General features: G+C 33.2%; 1 protein-coding gene across 12 annotated transcripts in view; it reads right to left on the bottom strand.

Moving 5' to 3' along the window:
- The window catches only part of PICALM (phosphatidylinositol binding clathrin assembly protein), a 112298-nt gene that overhangs the window by 35153 nt on the left and 58721 nt on the right, over positions 1-18424 (bottom strand). For all 12 annotated transcript variants that reach the window (XM_059187310.1, XM_059187293.1, XM_059187326.1 and 9 more), the window contains exons 6-12: positions 17577-17688; positions 15217-15323; positions 12490-12531; positions 10383-10468; positions 8066-8189; positions 7690-7826; positions 5255-5358 (exon numbers count right to left, since the gene is read on the bottom strand). In XM_059187310.1, the coding sequence (XP_059043293.1) occupies positions 5255-5358; positions 7690-7826; positions 8066-8189; positions 10383-10468; positions 12490-12531; positions 15217-15323; positions 17577-17688 (712 nt within the window). The remainder of the gene's footprint in view (positions 1-5254; positions 5359-7689; positions 7827-8065; positions 8190-10382; positions 10469-12489; positions 12532-15216; positions 15324-17576; positions 17689-18424) is intronic.

The following is an 18424-nucleotide window of genomic DNA, read 5'->3' as shown; positions in this document are numbered from 1 at the left end:
GTGAAAAGTAGCAGCTATATTATTGTTTATTAATCTTAAGTGCAAAATACCTAATCATCGTCATCAAGATGGAAGAACTACATTTAATATCTTTTAAAATGAATCCTACGAAGAAAACATTAATGTGTCCAATTAACATCTGTAGCATACTAAGGACAGATCTGCTCTCTAACATCAGGAAGCCAATAGGTGAAAAAGAAAATAACCAAAATGCATCGATAAAAGAACCACCAACCCTGGACCGTGTTCCCCACCCTTTCATGGCATACCTATGCTTATTCAAGTGAAAGATATAAACAACCAGTGTAGTACGTGTGTGGCGTAAGTAAAATATCAAAAAACAAAGAAAATTAGGGGTAAAGGGCTATTTATAACATGTGGGGTAAGTCTTAAATAGGTTCAGAGGTAGAAATTTAAAAAAATAAAGATGAAGAAAAGGTCTCATGATTTAGAAACAGGAAAGGAATTTTAGAAAAATTAAGAACAGAGACAAAAGAATGGTGGCCATTTCATAGACTGGGAACCACAATGAAGGTCCAGTTAAGAGTTCTAAAGCGAAATCATTAAGGCTTTAAATGATTTACTAAAGTAGTAACAAAAGTACTATTCCATATTAGGATGGTACCAAATGTGTATTATTATCAAATCCTACTTTTAAAGTTATTTTAGAATCAGGTATTTACTATACTTATACCTCATTCAAGATAATCACCATTCTAATGACTAAAAACCACTCATCATTAGCAGCAAAACCCTCCTAACCTTTACATTCTATACTTTTAACCAGAAGCCTATTCTTGTCTCCTATAGTTCGTGATGCTCACTTAAGAATATGATATTAAGCACTGTATTTTACTCTAAAACTGTATGATAGAACAGTAAGAACACAAAAATAGCCTAAAAATAGCCAGCTCATTCATTACAAATACATTTTTCCCTAAAGTCAATAAATTCAAAGCAGGTGCTCCACAAATCCTAAAACTATTAAAAAAGGAAATAGCAAGAAAATATTGAGGTCACTGACTTATACAGAATCATTTTTTAAAACTTTAATTTTTTTTTTTAATCACACAGGACTTTTTCTATCAAGTATTCCTACAGAACATCAATTTACACCCAAAAATAAAGTCCTACAAATGTATCAAAATTCACTGATACAGTACTCAAACTAAAACAATCATGTTCAACACCTTTCCCATCTCCCACTCCTTAATAAATGGAATGACGGGGGAAAAGAATCCAAAAAAGTAATTAAGAAATAAGAAGTAGAAAACAGATAACAAGAAAAAGGTTTTCTGTCCTAAAAAAAACCTATAATGATGACCACTCTAACTGCTTTCTGCATAAAGAAGGGGATGCACTGTTTAGAGTTCATCAATTGTTCAAAGTACTATTTTAAAATACTGAATAGTGGCATGAGGTTTTTAAAGTACTTCATACATGGTCGGACCCAAAACATCTCTAGTTTTTCATGCAAAAGAGCCATGAGAGAAGTCATTCGAAAAAATACATTCTGCTATTACAGATCTATTAGTTTATGAGAAAAGACACGTTTGGGAAAAGACATTAGTTATCTGCTGCTCTGATGAATGATGGAGTTTTACCTAAGTACTTATTATCAATCATTTTCTATTATATGAAACATCTTAGAGAAGAATACGCAGAAACAAGCAAGTGTGACTGTATTTAGGTTGACTAGACAGTAAGAAAAAACAATCCTTAATCTACTTGACAGAATTATTAGATAATATAGATGATGTTAATCTGTTAGTGGATACTGTACTACTAATAATAAAAACAAATCCATTACGATTAAAAAAAAGTAACATTCCAGCTACCCCTACTTAAACTTTATTCACTAGACAGGTGAATGAAAAATAAATAAATAAGTATTTTATTTTAAAAAATATTTTTTCCCATTATTCCTATATTAGTTACTAGAAAAGTTTTTTTATGTTACAACAGTCAAAGAAAAATAATCCCCAAATATTGAGGATTAATATAGCAGACATATTATAATGCTGAGGTCCTAAATACTGGATACCTATATTGACACAAATAAGTTTTCCCTAAAGCATTGTGTGTTTCATGCCAGTGGAGAGTAAAGCAAATTTAACTTCAGAATGGTAATTCTTTTTTGCCTGAATTAAATTCTAAAATCTAGCTTAAGACATACATCAGTGTACTGAGCTGATAATATTGTTCATTTTTAGATTTGATATAACACAAAGTTTTAAAGGTGATATAAACTTAAATCTTCTCACATATTAGTATTCAACATGAAGTGCCTATTCAGACTCCAGACCATTTCTTGAAAAATCAAAGGCTCATTAATAATGCAATGAGGGGTACAGAAGAGCTTGTGTTCTGTCTTTCATGTTCATTTTTAGGTGGACTCTTAAATGCCTTTTAAATAAACAGTCAATCCTTACTTCCTTTTAATTTAGCATCACTAACTACCTGTGATTGGGAATACACAGCATCTCTGTGGTGCTTTATGGTAAGAACTAAATTAATGCCAAATCTGTTTTAAAAAGTACTAACTCTGCTATTAAAAACCATTTTAGCAAATGAAAGCAAGACAAACACAGAATAAAATTTTAGGATTATCAAAAAATCATACCTTTGCTATAAAAGCAGCATGATGTTAAAATGTTACATATTTCAAATGTTTAGGTAAATGGTTAATTTCAAAAAACTTTACTGTTATGATCAAAACCTTTTACTTATATGATTTATTTACTCATCTCAATCTAACTTTAATTTCAAAAATAAAGTAAAAAATCTTAATCTGAATGTCCTGGATATAAAAAATATACTGACTGATTTAGGAAGTATTCAAAGTTCTTGACTCAAAACACTCTTCAGGTAGCCAATTATGCAGAAGTCAAAACTCTGAAATTATCAACGGCTCAGAAATCAATTATCTTTATATCAAAGTCAAGACAAGATTTAATTCTTTTTTCTTTTTTAAAGATTTTATTTATTTATTTTACAGACAGAGACCACAAGTGGGTAGAGAGGCAGGCAGAGAGAGAGGAGGAAGCAGGTTCCCCGCTGAGGGGAGAGCCCGATGTGGGGCTCGATCCCAGGACTCTGAGATCATGACCTGAGCCGAAGGCAGAGGCTTAACCCACTGAGCCACCCAGGTGCTCCAAGACAAGATATAATTCTTAAGTTGAGAGGTTCAAAGTAAACATTACTGTCCTTTCCTCATATATAATGATAAGCTTTTGGAAAAATAATGGTCAACTGCTATAGCCTCTGTTCCCACCATTCTTGATTTGTATTTTTAGTACTTTTAATGGTCTCACTTGTACATAACAAGCCTAATGCTAAAATATAAAGGACTTTTTGATGGAAATAGTAGCAAGAGAAAAATAACCTAGAACAGGAAAATAAGACATAATTAAGTATGTTCCTACATACAATATTTGCCCACAGACTGCTGTGAAAGGACTTCTTTTAACAGGACATTAAACAACTTCTACAGGCTGAAATTTCGTGAAATTATTCTCCCACAGAAACAGTCTATCTGCCTTCATATGAGTTCAATAATCCCAAGCCAAAACTTTTTAATTTGTTAATTATTAGAATTAACTATATATAGTATCCAAATAAAATAATTTCATAGTTAGTTTCTTTGAAATGTATTAGTTCTCACTAAGACTTCTGTAAAATTTCTCATCTATTTAGGAAATAACTATTTGTTTTTTTTCTTTTTTTGTGTGAAGTGGGGAGCAAGCTAAAACTGCTTACATGGTCATGTCAATTCTACCAAACTTCTAAAACAATTCACAGTAAGCAGAAAATAAACACGTAAATTTTGCCAGATTAAAAATCCTAAAATTAGGACATATCATTAGGATCTTAAAAAAATACTTTCTAAATTTGTTATGTTTCACTCAGATAAAAAAATTCTAAAATATTTATTGACTTTAAACTAGCTTATCAGTTTTATGAATTAACCCTGAGAACTTAAGATTTAGCGAAATTAAACTAATCTTCTAAGTCTTTTTGTTTTTAATCAAGTCATGACTCATAAGATTAGCCTAGAAATCTAGTATTTTAGCGTTTTACTATTTCTGTTACCTGGCATATCCTGAACCAGAAATAACCTGTCCAGAAAAAAAGAAAACATCCACTCATTCAACAAACTTATTAAAAATCAGTATCCTAGGCAATGATAATATAGCACTGAACAAAATAAATAAAAACTCCTGCCTTCAGAGACTGCACTCTATTACACTACACAGAGCCTCAAGAATTAACTATAAAAAATGAAAAAAAGTTCTTAAAACTCTAATCATTAAAATATAGAGGGAACAAGTCTAATTCATACTAACATAAAAATTCTCGAGAATAATTAATTGTATCTTGCTATGAGAAGTAAGCTGATCAATTCAGATTTTACATGTGAACCAATAAAACTTTAAGGTAGCCTGCCATTCCCTATTCTATAGACCGTATCTTTGCTCAGAATATCTCCCCTTTTACTCGCAAATAATTTTTGAGTGTTCATAAAATAATACTTATATAACAGAAGCATCACAACCAACCAAATGAAATAATTTGAAAGCATACTATATGTCTATGCAAAACTGCTTAAAAATTGACATGGACTAGGTTCAATCCCTCAAAGATGCCAGGTCAATGATCATGATATAGTCACCCTAAGATCAATAACTACTACAGGGCAGCAAACATTCCTTGTTACTATTAGGGGAAAATTCTTTGAGTACCAAAATCTTATAGGTCTCAACTAACTACAAGTTTTAAATGCAAGTAACATAAAGATTGTCATGACAGTCCCAGTCAGAACATAGTTTACTACTTGATAACACCATGTGAATTTTATTAGAACCTTATCAGATATTTACATGACAGAAGTTTTCTTTCTCCCGTAAGTCACTTTTTTCCCTATGCCAAAAACAAAAAAACCCTTAGGCATTTTCTGATTATGGAACAGTTACTCAACACTGAAAGAATGATTTCATACTTCAACATACACTGGGACCTTCCTCTTCACCTTTATTAAAACTTTTCATAATTTAATTGAACAGAAATTCCAAAATTACATTTACAAATACATGAAAATGTCTTCAAGGAACAAAATGACCTCAATGCCATGGTAATATTTTTGAAATTCTCACTTATCAAGTGTAACCAAAAACTACACAAATAAGTAAAACACTACAGAATGGGAAAGGGAGTGGCCTATACAACATAAAAAGCAGAATTCATTAATGCTTACCTCCCCATGTACTTGCTACCTGAGAAGCAGTTGACATAGGAAGTACAGATGGGTGAAAAGTTGGCTGTTGTAAATCAAGCAGATCATTTGGTAGCTTTGATGTGCTAGGAAAATATTTTGAAAAGATGAGTTATTTATTTATTAGGTAAATGTTGCTCTATCAGCCTCTCCCTTTCTCCTGCCCAGTAAATAAAAAACATTAAAAGTGAAAAAAGGCCAAGTAATGTAAACCTCAAAAGAAGGAACACTTTCAGTAAGGTAATAGTTGCACATCCTTTATATATTTAACAGCAAGTTTTTACTTATAACAGTGTATTTCTAAGGAGGTTTGGGAAAAAAATTCACATACCATATTTTAAGTTTATATAGGATTCAAATAATTATAGCCCTTCTGGAAAGGATTAGTGACTTCCCCAGGAAAATACTGATTTCTTTACTGAAATGAAGCTAAACAACACGATTCTGAAATATGAAATATCCTGGCAATTTTAATTTTTGTAAGGAAATTTGTTTTCTTACTTTTAATCTTTGACTAACACCTTTAGCGAAGTAAAAATACCTGTAAACTTCCTTCTATTGCTTCAATATCCAAATATACCAACAATATAGGAAAAAATTATGCATTCATACATGATATAAACTTACAACAGAGTCAACCTATTACACAACTCTGAGGCACTGTTTACACGATATATAAGACTTTTATGTAATTAAGGAGTAACAACTCAAACAAAGATCCTAGAGTTTCCATGAACTGAAGCATTGTGTGTACTATAGCACAGATCATTTTTAACTTACTCAAAAACAAAATGCCTTTTAAACATAAAAATTAGTTTTGACAGGTAAGGAAAAATACAAACGCATTTAATGCCTTGAGAAAAAAAGAACAGAACAGGCAATAAAGCATTCTATAATAGGCTGTAAGACTTGCTCTCAGTTACAATTAAAAAGGTAAAAACTTTGAGTGTATTAAGTGAAATAAAACATAGTCAAATTAGTTCTTTATCTAATAATTTGTTTAATTCTCAAACATTCAAAATCTTTTCCATTTATCTCTCCTAAGACAGACTTCTTTCCAAGGTCTCCAAGTAGGGACACTTCATGTTATTTAAGAAGGATTTTAAACACGTAGCACATAAATTAAAAAACAAAATTAACAGGGCGCCTGGGTGGCTCAGTGGGTTAAAGCCTCTGCCTTCAGCTCAGGTCATGATCTCAGGGTCCTGTGATCGAGCATCGGGCTCTCTGCTCAGCAGGGAGCCTGCTTCCCTCTCACTCTCTCTGCCTGCCTCTCTGCCTACTTGTGATCTCTCTCTGTCAAATAAATAAATAAAATCTTTAAAAAAAAACAAAACAAACAAAACAAAAAATATAAAGCTGGGGAAAAAAAACCCAACAACAATTCAACAAGCATCTATTAAGACTTTAGGGAAGAGGTAGCAACTGAGTAAGTTACACTGAACTATGAGTGGACTCAGTAAATGGGAGGGAAGATGTTATAAGAATGAGTTAATAAACAACAACAACAAAATTAAAGAAAACCCTATCTCTCTCTGTGGAGCATCTACCATGTGCTAGTTAAAAATTGTGCTACATCCTATACTAGTCACCTGGGAGTCTGCTGGAAATGAAAAACCCCTGTAATTACTGAATCAGAAACTCTGGGGGTGAAACTCAAAAATCTAGGGCTTCAGAAACTCTCCAGGTGATTCTGATGCTTACTGAAAATTGAGAACCACTGATCTGTACCATACATCTTATTTGGAGACAGAGATAGAGATAGCGATAGAAAGAAAACAAAAAGAAAGGAAAAGAAAAAGAGAGAAGGAATGAAAGAAGAGAAGAACAAACAGAGCAAGGATTCAAACCAAAATCTGACTTCCAAACTTAAAACTTTAAATCACTCCGAGGTAAAAGACAGGACAAACTTAGAAAAAGCCAATTAATCCTAATTCGCCTGGAAACATTAACTTCCACTGTTCAGTAGCTTTAATTACACAACAAGACTACTGAAGTTAGTCTAGTAGGCTTTAATTGCCACAGAAACCTGACAACTCTAAACCCTTACTATGTTCCAGATCACTGAGTTTAACACCTGGGAACAGACATCAAAGACAATTTAATTTAATATCCAATGAAAGAATACTGTGAAATAGATTACACATCCATGTACATAAATGAAACAGCTGCACAGAGATAACCTACTACATTCCAATTAGTATGAATTTGTAATTCAGCCATCTTTCATCTCCTAAATATGTAAAACATAAACTCTTAATTATACCACTATCACCATCTAGTATCACCTCCTTTGTGTGAATTTATGAACACAAAATCACAAATTAAACTAAATCTGAAAAGTTTTGTAACATTTCTATGAGAAGTCTACCTTTAGATCTAAATATTCAAAGGTAATCTTTATCTCTTCCACATACCTGTTAGAAGAACTAGGAGTAGAAAAGATGTCAATGGCTGGTGCAGTCATTATACCCCCTGCTGAGGAGGACACAGGAGAGGCTGCAGTTGTTAAAGAGCTATGAGGTTTCTTTGCAAGTTCTTTTAGGCGCTGTTCCTGTTGAGAAAAGAAACTAGCATAAAGAATCCAGAAAGCAGATTTTTGTTTTAAGGCCTTGGGAAAAAAAGCATTATCTAATTTTGTTCTGATAGCAGAAAGGTATTCTGTTTTATCAGCCATTCAATGTCAGGATGAAAAATCCGACTACAGAGTTTCACTCCATCTGGATAACTATACATGAAATACTGTTAGTCTATTTAGAGGTTTTTCCCAATACAGAGAATGCAAACACCTACCTTTAAAGCTTTTAAACGAGCCTGTTCTTCCTCTAATGCTGCCTGCTTTTCCCTCTCATCCACTTTGGTTAGAGACAGGCCAGTACTTGCCAAGGAAGAAACTGCATTGGAAAGTGTTGTCGCCCTAGAGTAATTGGACAAAGGTAATTTGGCTTTTTGTAACATAGTTATGAAATGGTCTGGAAACATGGCCATGGATAAGCACTATAATTATGGACTTACCTTATGGAGTAAAAATCAGTACTTCAGATGAAATATTCTACCCACAGAATTATTAGCAATTAGCTAATTTATACAAACATTCACTGCTTTTTTTTTAACAGTTAGACTTTGGAAAGGGTTCACAGTAACATTAAGGGACACTGCTTTTTCCAAGTCCCAAGGCAGGGAACCAATGCAATTAGGAAAGAGCTCCTGTGCTCCCAGGAAAGGCCTTACGGGTAAAATGTATTAACTTTCTCATAGGAAATTAACTCTGCTAATTTACAGCCTAGATTCTGGCAGTACTACTATAGGAACACTAAAACATGAGTACCAGTAACAAATAATGGTGACTAGATGTTTCCCATGTAATAACACCCAAAGATGTCGTTCCCAGGGGACCACAAGTTCCTTTAAAGGAAGATCAATTTTATTTCAGTTGTTAGTACACCTGGCACTTCCTTTCTATGTGCTAGTCTTTTGCCAAGCCAGAATTTCCTTTTCAAACATGTCACACATGTAGAATGCATCATCTGTCACTGGCAAATACACAGCAGATCAACTCGTTTTCCTTATGTATCAAAACCTTATCCATACCACAGACCCCAACAATATTAAATTCCCAAATGTCTATTTTAAGCACCATTAACCCATGTAGTAAAGAATTCTAACCTGCAGAACTACTACTCAGTAACCTTTACTCATTTTCCTTTTATCACACACCAATCATTAATCTCTATTCTAAGCATGTAAGTGGCAAAACTATTCCAATATTATGTAAAATCAACTTTATAAAGATACAATTTAGAAGGGAAGAGTAATACAGTTGTGACAGAAATGCAAGAAACCCAGCAAATTTTATGATAAAAAAGTATGAGGTTAAATCAATATACACCTGAACTATCTGACTTTATTTTTCATTATTTTCTCAAGTAAGTGAGCCATATAATTTGGCTTATGCTTCTAAAAACCTACAGAAAATTCAAAGAACAAATCTGAATTAAAAAGTACTAAAATCCAGTAATAACATTTTCCTTTAAAAATTAAATTTTGGGGGTCCCTGGGTGGCTCAGTGCGTTAAAGCCTCTGCCTTTGGCTCAGGTCTTGATCCCAGGGTTCTGGGATCAAGGCCCACTTCGGGCTCTCTGCTCAGGAGGAAGCCTGCTTCCCCCTCTCTCTCTGCCTCTCTGCCTACTTGTGATCTCTGTCAAATAAATAAAAATCTTTTTTTAAAAAATTAAATTTTGTTGCCCCCCCCCAAAATAATTCTGAAATAATCAAAAAGTCTAAAGAAAAAGAAGGTTCTCATTATAAATATTTTACACAAACTTTTTTCATGCTATTAAAAGAAAATCATCATAATAAAAAACGAGAATTACTCAAGTCACTATCCAATATAAAACTCATGTTACACAGTCAGTATTAGATGATCTGTGCTATTTTCAATGGTTAACTGGTTTCAGTCTTAGAAATCAGCTCAAAGACCAACAGACTGTTTAAATATGTCAATCAACTGGCATTAGAGAAAGATGATGAAATCTGATATCAGACATCATAGGTTTGAGTCCCAGAATTACTATTGCATAAATTTCACTGGCCTACAGTGGAGGTTAATCAAATTTGTAAAAAGGCATTTGAAAATTACTAGACACCACATGAATCGATGTATAACCACTTTTTTAAAAAGTTTTGTTTTTAAATTTATTGCTCATTTTTTAAAATTTCATTTAAGTAATCTCTACACCCCACGTGGGGCTCAAACTCACAACCCCAAGATCAAGAGTCCCATGCTCTTCTGACTGAGCCAGCCAGGTGCCCCAAAATACTATCACCTTTAAGAGAAATACTGACCCTATGAATCCACTGCAAACCATGTAGTCAGTTTTATCATCTTAAGAGATACTGCCATCTATTGAAGATCAGGAACTATTCCAAAAATTCACATGTATTAATGCATTTAATCCTTAGCAACTCTATGAGGTGAGATGCTATTAAGCACATTTTATAAATGATTAATCAAGATAAGGGGAAGTTAAGTAACTTGGAATTTAAGCGGGATTCATCAACTTTCTCAGAAACATCACTCCTGCTCTTTGCCCTAGGAAGAATAATGTACCTGCTTGCAGCTGTAGAATCTTTGATTTTCTTTCCTTCCAAGGAAGCTAAATGTTGTTCCAAAGCATCAAGAAGACTGCTTGGGGCCTAAAATTGTACAGATATTAAGATTTTCATGATCATTAGGCCACTGGTCAAAAAAAAAAAAAAATTAAGTATTATCTAACATATGAGAGTAACAAATAAGTATATTCCTCACAAACTAATGAACAGTAGAGTTATTTTTATTATATAAGCATAACCTAGTAAGAGGTATTAATAAATGTAATCAAAAATATAAAAACTGAGACTACATAAACATGAAACATTAAGAGAGGTTCCTGCAAGTAATTACTTTTTTAAATATTTATTTGAATTTTAAATAAAAACATACTCCTAAAAGCTAAACATATTGTTGGGCCCATTCCCTATAATTAATAAATACTTGTTGAGTAATTCAAAGTGTGCAAACATTATCTTCGAACAGTTACTGATAAATGAAACTACAGAACAGCATCAAGAAAATGCCAATTAAAAATCACAATGAGATGTAATTTTTTACCCACTAGAATGTCTAAGGTTAAAGACTAGCAACATGGAACACTGGTGAAAATATGGAACAAATGAAACTCTTACATGTTGGTTGGAATTCATCCACCTTGAAAAAGGATCTGAAATTTTTTTATGATATGAAATATACACCTAGCTTAACTACCCAATTCCATCCCTAATTATCTACCCAAAAAACATAAATATCTCCACATGAAAACACTTGCTCAAGAATGTTTTAGTAGCTTTATTAACAACAGTAAAAAATTACAAATAATCCCACAGTCCATCATCTGGAAAATGGACAAACAAAATTGTGAAGTCGCACAGTGAAATACTAGTCAGCAATTAAGAGGAATAAATTAATGGTACACTCAAGACATGACAGAACTCCAAACACTATGATGAGCAAAAGAAGGCAGATACAAGAAAAATACTTGCAAGATTCTATTTATATTAAATTTAAGATGTCAAAAAATTATGCTATTAGAAATCAAAACAGTGATTTATGGAGAGGGCTAGGTAGTGACCAGAGGGGGACCTGAGAACTGGGGTGATGGAATTGGAATTGATTTTTATATTGAACAGTGTGCTGATAACGCAAATATTTACAGTTTATCAAATTCCAGTCAAACAGATATTTAGCTTAATTTTATTTTAAAAAACAAAGACTGGCCTTTAAAGGCTATATAGCAAATCTTAACTTAATTTGAAGAGCTAATTACTTTCAAAAGGAAACCTTTTCAGTGAGCTGAAAAGGAACAGTTCACTACCTTTCAGTGAAGCAAATGCATCAGTGGTATTTACTCGCCCCAAGTAATCTTTAGGATTTGAGATAAAGAGTTACTGGATTACAGGAATCTCAATCTCTCTACCAATTACGACATGCACAATTTCCTTCATTCTGCATTTTCTCTCCATATATAAGACCCTATCTTAGTACAAGAAAGATATAGTAGAAGACCAATTAAAACCAAAAATACTGGATTATAACATTAACTATGTTGAACTGAGTACATATGTACACCACTCCCTAATCTCAACAAAATGTCTAAGACTCCCAGGAGCTCTTGTCAGAGATGAAAATGCTGAAAGTGATTAACATTTAAAAAGCTATTACAGCACAACAGACACCATGCTAACTACCTTGTATGTAATTACTGAGTCCATGAGGAAAACACTAGTATTATATCCATTTTACAAATGAACAACCTGAGACAGTGAAATTTAAGTATCTTGCCCTAAGATCACATATAGTCTAAGGTACACCTGAGCTGAACGTTTAGATATTTAACTACTAGGCTACAGAATCCTAAATTAAAACTGGGCTTTGAACTGGAAATTAAAGGGAATAAACTAAAGGAATGGTATAGCAATGGCTAGCTCCACCAACATAAGAGATGAAGAGATCAAAATGCTAGCACAACAGTAGGCAATGTATCATGTTAAAATCTGCCAAGAAAATTACTCTGATCTCCTTGACAGCAGGAGCTGCCTATTGTTCATCTTTGTACTCTTCACACCTAGCAATACAGGGAAAGACAGGAGACAGTGAAATGATATTATAGCAATATATTTACCTGTGAAAGGTCTGGTATATCACCTCTGTCAATTCCGACTTGCTGCAAGAAGCAGAAGCATTTTATTTAATAAACAAAATTATAGTAAATATTAAAAATTTAGAAAATGAAATTTACAGATAGTACTGTGAACAATATTCTAGATAGATAATCTTTAAAATTAGAAGACTATTTAATATCCAGAGGTATCATTCAATATTCCTAAGGGCTTAGATGTTCTTTATTGGCTCTGAGAGTTATAAACGGAGAACTAGAGCTGAAATTCAGTAAGACTATTAAGTTACCATCTCCATCTCTTCTGAGCACCTATGTAAGCTATGCTGTCACAATCTGCAAGCCCAAAGACAGTCTAATGAAAGAATATTTTATTTCTCACATCATATGGAGCAGATGGGTCTATTTCATCTCAGACCAGAACAACTGTAGGTAAATAAAGGCTTAAAATTAAAGTCAATAACTACAACTATCAAATGCAAAGAAGGGAAAAGTCAACAAATTAAAACATTTAAGAATTTATCTTAAAACATTAAGAATTTACTGGAAACATAGTAAATACAGTACCTTTTTTTTTTTTAAAAAGATTTTATTTATTTGTCAGAAAGAGAGAGAGGGAGAGAGAGAGTCCGCACAAGCAAGGGGAGTGGCAGGCAGAGGCAGAGGGAGAGGCTGGCTCCCCGCCGAGCAAGGATCCTGATGTGGACCAGATCCCAGAACCCAGGGATCATGACTTGAGCTGAAGGCAAGCGCTTAACCAACTGAGCCACCCTAGGGTCCCAAACACTACCTTCTTCTTATTTTAGTATATGACTGACCCAAAAGAAATGAGGGGGGGGGGGGGAATACACTGATTTCTCCTTGAGAGATACTTTAAATCCAATACAAACTTCAGTGGACTTCATAAAAGAGCTAATGTAAAGCTATTTTCTTCAAAGGTCTCATTGTCCTGTTTTATTCTATTTCATCTGCTACAGAATGAAATATCACTATGGTAATAGAGCTAGACTCACCAACTTGCTAGTTCCACATTAACTACTCTGATATAACTGATGAGTTATAGCCCAGTCATCATCCAAAATTATCCTAGCAAGCAAGACATCTCTACTGGTGATGGGTAGACAGTACAAAGGGAAAACAAACAAAAACTTTGAAAGCTGCCGCTGTGCAAGCTCTGTGCAATGCCTGTTAAGAATTACCACAACATAAATGCCTTCTGTGACGATACCAGAAAATTATTTTTTTAAAAACAGGGTTTTATTAGCTTCTTACTATTTTTATTATGGTTTCTGGCAAAAGATAAATTCCTCAGTAAGATGTTTCGGACAGTTTAAACAACTTAAAATATTTTTGTCTAAACTAACTAAATCCTTCCTTTATTTGCCAAAATTAATGAACTACACTTTTCAAACACCATTTAGCTACCTGTAAAAATCCTTTGTACACATCAATACAGAAAAAAAAAAAATCACTTGGGCCAAGAGTTCTCAAAATAGGACATCTGCTGGATTCTGAACTGAAGGTTATAGATTACTTTCTTTTCATTGGAAAAGACAAATGTATAATATAAAATTCCTATAAAATATATATTAGATTAATTATCCTTAAAAGACCACTACTGACATTCATTTGCATTCCAATAAGTGCTTTCTCAAGGTGGCAGCGAATAAAAATAATAGTAAATGTCTTCAGGACACAAATTAGAAGTCAGATACTGTTCTGAGCAATTTTACAACAACCCAGTGAGGTAAGTACTACTGAAAACCCCTTTTACAGATGAGGAAATCATGGGATACCAAGATTAACACCTGCATCAAGATGGTATGGCTGAAATCAGGGTTCAAACTTGGACATAAGCACCAAAGTTTATAACACCTATTGCAGAATTAAAACCACACTAGGGAAAAAACGTTTTCTGGGTGTCGTGAATAAAAAATGCAGAGAGGTTATCAGTTGATGGCTAAGAACAATTTCTATAGACTGATACAGAAATGTTATGAATTATCTTAAAGTTTATCATTCGTAATGAGCTTACTAAAAAATTAAAATGTTGGCTCAGGCTAACATTCTTTTAAAATATTCTGTGTTTTCTTACAGGGGAAAAAAAACCTCTTGAGGAAAATTTTCTATTAAACTGTATTTACCATTAATACATTAGACTGAGGAATGAAAAAAAAAAAGAACAATTTTAAGTAAAGTAGTATAACACTATTCTAGAAATCCAGAAAATTATTTTTTAAATAGATCTATAAAATTTTCCTACAACTTACATTCATGGTTTTCATAATCAATGATAAACAATATATACACTAAATTCACTTCTGTAAGGGAACAAAACTCTATGAACCATGTGACCCTATCTACAAGTCTCACTGGAGGAAAAAGACTTGAACTCACACTGAATATTCTCTATCACCTACCAGGACAAATACGCTAAAATACATGGCTAATGCCAAACATAAAAATCTCTGCCATCATTATGTACCACCTACCTGATTTTGCAGAGAAATAAACAATTTAAAAATAGATACCTTTCAATATTGAATATTGAATTAAATATACAGGATACATCTTATTCAATATCACATCATATTCATACCGTAACAAAGGATTCAACAACAGCATATGGATATTATTAAATATATACTTTATCATATTTAAGATGTTTCTTTCATTTGGATAATGCCTTATTTCTTTAAAATCTATACTTAACGACAGTTAAGGACAGTTTACCTCTGCAACTTTGAGAAATTCTGAGATTCTTGTCATCCTAGTCAGGAACTTCTTATAGATGTCGAGACCTTCTTTGCACTGGTTCTTTTTCATATCAAAATATTTTTCTGCCAAAAGTAAATGAAAAACACTTTTCTTCACATCAAAACAGAACACTCAAAAAGGAAAAGGATTAAGTAATAGCCCCAAAGAGATGATATAGGTGTCTCAGAGAACACACTCACCCTACAGGAAAAATATTGTGTTATATTAGCTTAGACATTTAAAGCAAATTAAAACAGAGGTGCTATTATATCAAAACAGAAAAATCATTTGACTTCGCCTGTATTACTAGTTTGTTCTATAAAATTCCTTACCTCACAATTTCCTAAATATAATTTGCATTTTTTGTTAACACGTTATACTTTTCTCCATTTAAAACAGCATTAAGTTCTACTTCCAAATATTCTTACTAGTAACATATTAACAAAGATGGCAACTTTATCATGTCCAAATGTCATCTGGAAAACTTAAACTTACTATATGAATAGCAACAAAGAGCTTCATTTATACCCATCACAGGGTCTTAAGACAGATTCCCAAAACTCTAGAGAAAACATTCTATCTTTTTTTTTTAAGATTTTATTTATTTATTTGTTTGTTTGTTTTTCCCTCTTTGAAATATATTTTATTTTTTCCCCTTTTTTAAAAATTTATTTATTTTCAGCATAACAGTATTCATTATTCTTGCACCACACCCAGTGCTCCATGTAATCCATGCCCTCCCTAATACCCACCATCTGGCTCCCCCAACCTCCCACCCCCCACCCCTTCAAAACCCTTAGATTGTTTTTCAGAGTCCATAGTCTCTCATGGTTCACCTCCCCTTCAAATTTCCCCCAACTCCCTTCTCCTCTCTAACTCCCCATGTCCTCCATGCTATTTGTTATGCTCCACAAATAAGTGAAACCATATGATAATTGACTCTCTCTGCTTGACTTATTTCACTCAGCATAATCTCTTCCAGTCCCATCCATGTTGCTACAAAAGTTGGGTATTCGTCCTTTCTGAGGGAGGCATAATACTCCATAGTATATAGGGAGATTCAAATTAAAACCTTCTATCTTTTACCTAAGAAACAGTAAGTTCAATTTCCCTATCATCATAAATTAAAACATTCCTAAAGGAAGTAAGTTGTGAATAAGCTCATAAAAAGCAAATTTAAATAATTTTTTTTTAAAGGGGAGGGGAGGGAAAACAAGCATAATGGAGTGAACACATTTGATACCTGACACTTGATACTTAGGTACTCTTTAAACTGTTAACTTGTGTACTCCATCCAAGTCCCACAGAAAAAAATGATAATTTCTTGGCAAAATTAACCACATTCTATATATATATATAACTGCATTCTGTATATAATGAATATACACATTCTTAAAACGCCTCAAAAGTGAAAAGCATCCCAAAAAATAAATGTCTAATACATTTAAAATGATTATCAATTTTAAAATTAGGCTTAGAACAAACATCTATTTTACAATTAAAATTCTTTATGGAGTAAATTGTGAGGAAGTAGATTTTTCTGGCAGAGAAAAAACACCAACTTAATTTTAAGGGAATTTTATATTTTAAAAAATAGTAAAACTAATAGGAAAAAACCACAGATATATGTAAAAAAACAAAGTTCATCTAGGAGCACCTGGGTGGCTCAGCTGGTTGAGCGGCTGGCTCTTGATTTTGGCCCAGGTCATGATCTCAGGGTCCTGGAATCAAGTTCAGCACAAGGCCCCCTACTTAGTGGGAAGTCTGCTTAGGGATTCTTTGTCTCTCTCCCTCTTCCCCTCCATCCCCTTTCACTCCATTAACCCCTCACACCCGACCCCACTTAGGTATGCACGGCTGTGTGTGCATAAGCGCACACTCACTCTAAAATAAGTAAACCTTTAAAAAAATGAATTTCATCCAGTTGAACCTTCTAGTTGTAAAAAGAAGTATTTAATCACTTAACCCATAATCAGGTATAAAAATCTTTTCTCCAAATAAATTGTCATCAATAACCCAACGAGTGGTTAGGCAGCTCGAAGTAACAACACACATTATTTATCAACAGGACACAAGATTAAAAAAAAATAAAATGTTATTAAACTACAACAGTGTTGGAAGGGCATGGGTGGCTCAGTCTGTTAAGTGTCTGGCTTCAATTCAGGTCATGATCCCGGGGTCCTGAGATCAAGCCTTGCACTGGACTCCCTCAGTGGGGAATCTGCCTCTCCCTCTCCTTCTGTTCCTACCCCTGGCTGTGCTTTCTCTCCCTCTCGCAAATAAACAAATAAAATCTTAAAAGAATAGCAACAACAATAAACTACAGCAATATTTACCCAACAGGTTTATAATTCCTTCATTGTATGCTGCAAACAGTCTAATGGCATCTTTGAACAGGAGCATGAAGGCAGCATTTATTACCCCATTTGTAAGTTCATTACTATTAACCTAAGGGGGGGAAAAAAAGAGATGAGCCAATCTATGTATTAAATGACAAAAACTTCCTTCAAAAACTGCAAATTCAAACATTTAAGTGTATTAGAGAAAAAGACATTTATTTCTTGCAATCAGAGTTACATCCAAATAGCGTAAAAATCTGTCAAGAGTTCAGGCACAAGCAAACAAAAATTCTGTTAACATTCAATTTAATTCAGAAATAAGTCACAAAGAACAAAAGTACCCTATAACTTCTGAAATTCCTAGGCAATCACCAAGCCACAAAGCTAAACTAGGTAGAAGAAATGTATTTTTTTAAATACACCTTTTTCCAATATTATAAACAAACACCTTCACAATGGCTAGGATAGTATTTCTATTTCATATGGGGGAATTAAATGATACACTGACTGTAAACAGTATAGTACCTTACACATAAAGAATATTACTAAATTATGATGTAACAACAACAAAAAAACCCAGCACCTATTTGTCTATCAAAAATGCTAGAAATACCTTTAGTTTCATCTCAATAAATTAATCAAAAGAATGAACCAATTAACTTGTTTTTAGGTATAGAAAAACATAAGCACAAAGTTGAACAGTAAACAACAAATTGGTAAATACTTGCAAAATCTCTAACAAGGTTGACTTCCATTACAGAGAATCCTAATAATGAAGCAAATGACAGACAATTCACATAATCATGTTGAAAAGACTTCCCTTATCAGGTAAATTAAAATATAAT

The sequence above is a fragment of the Mustela lutreola genome, chromosome 1 (assembly GCF_030435805.1).
Source record: "Mustela lutreola isolate mMusLut2 chromosome 1, mMusLut2.pri, whole genome shotgun sequence".
Classification (NCBI taxonomy): domain Eukaryota; kingdom Metazoa; phylum Chordata; class Mammalia; order Carnivora; family Mustelidae; genus Mustela; species Mustela lutreola.
Note: the sequence above shows the minus strand (reverse complement) of the source record. Positions and strands in the feature narration are given on the sequence as shown.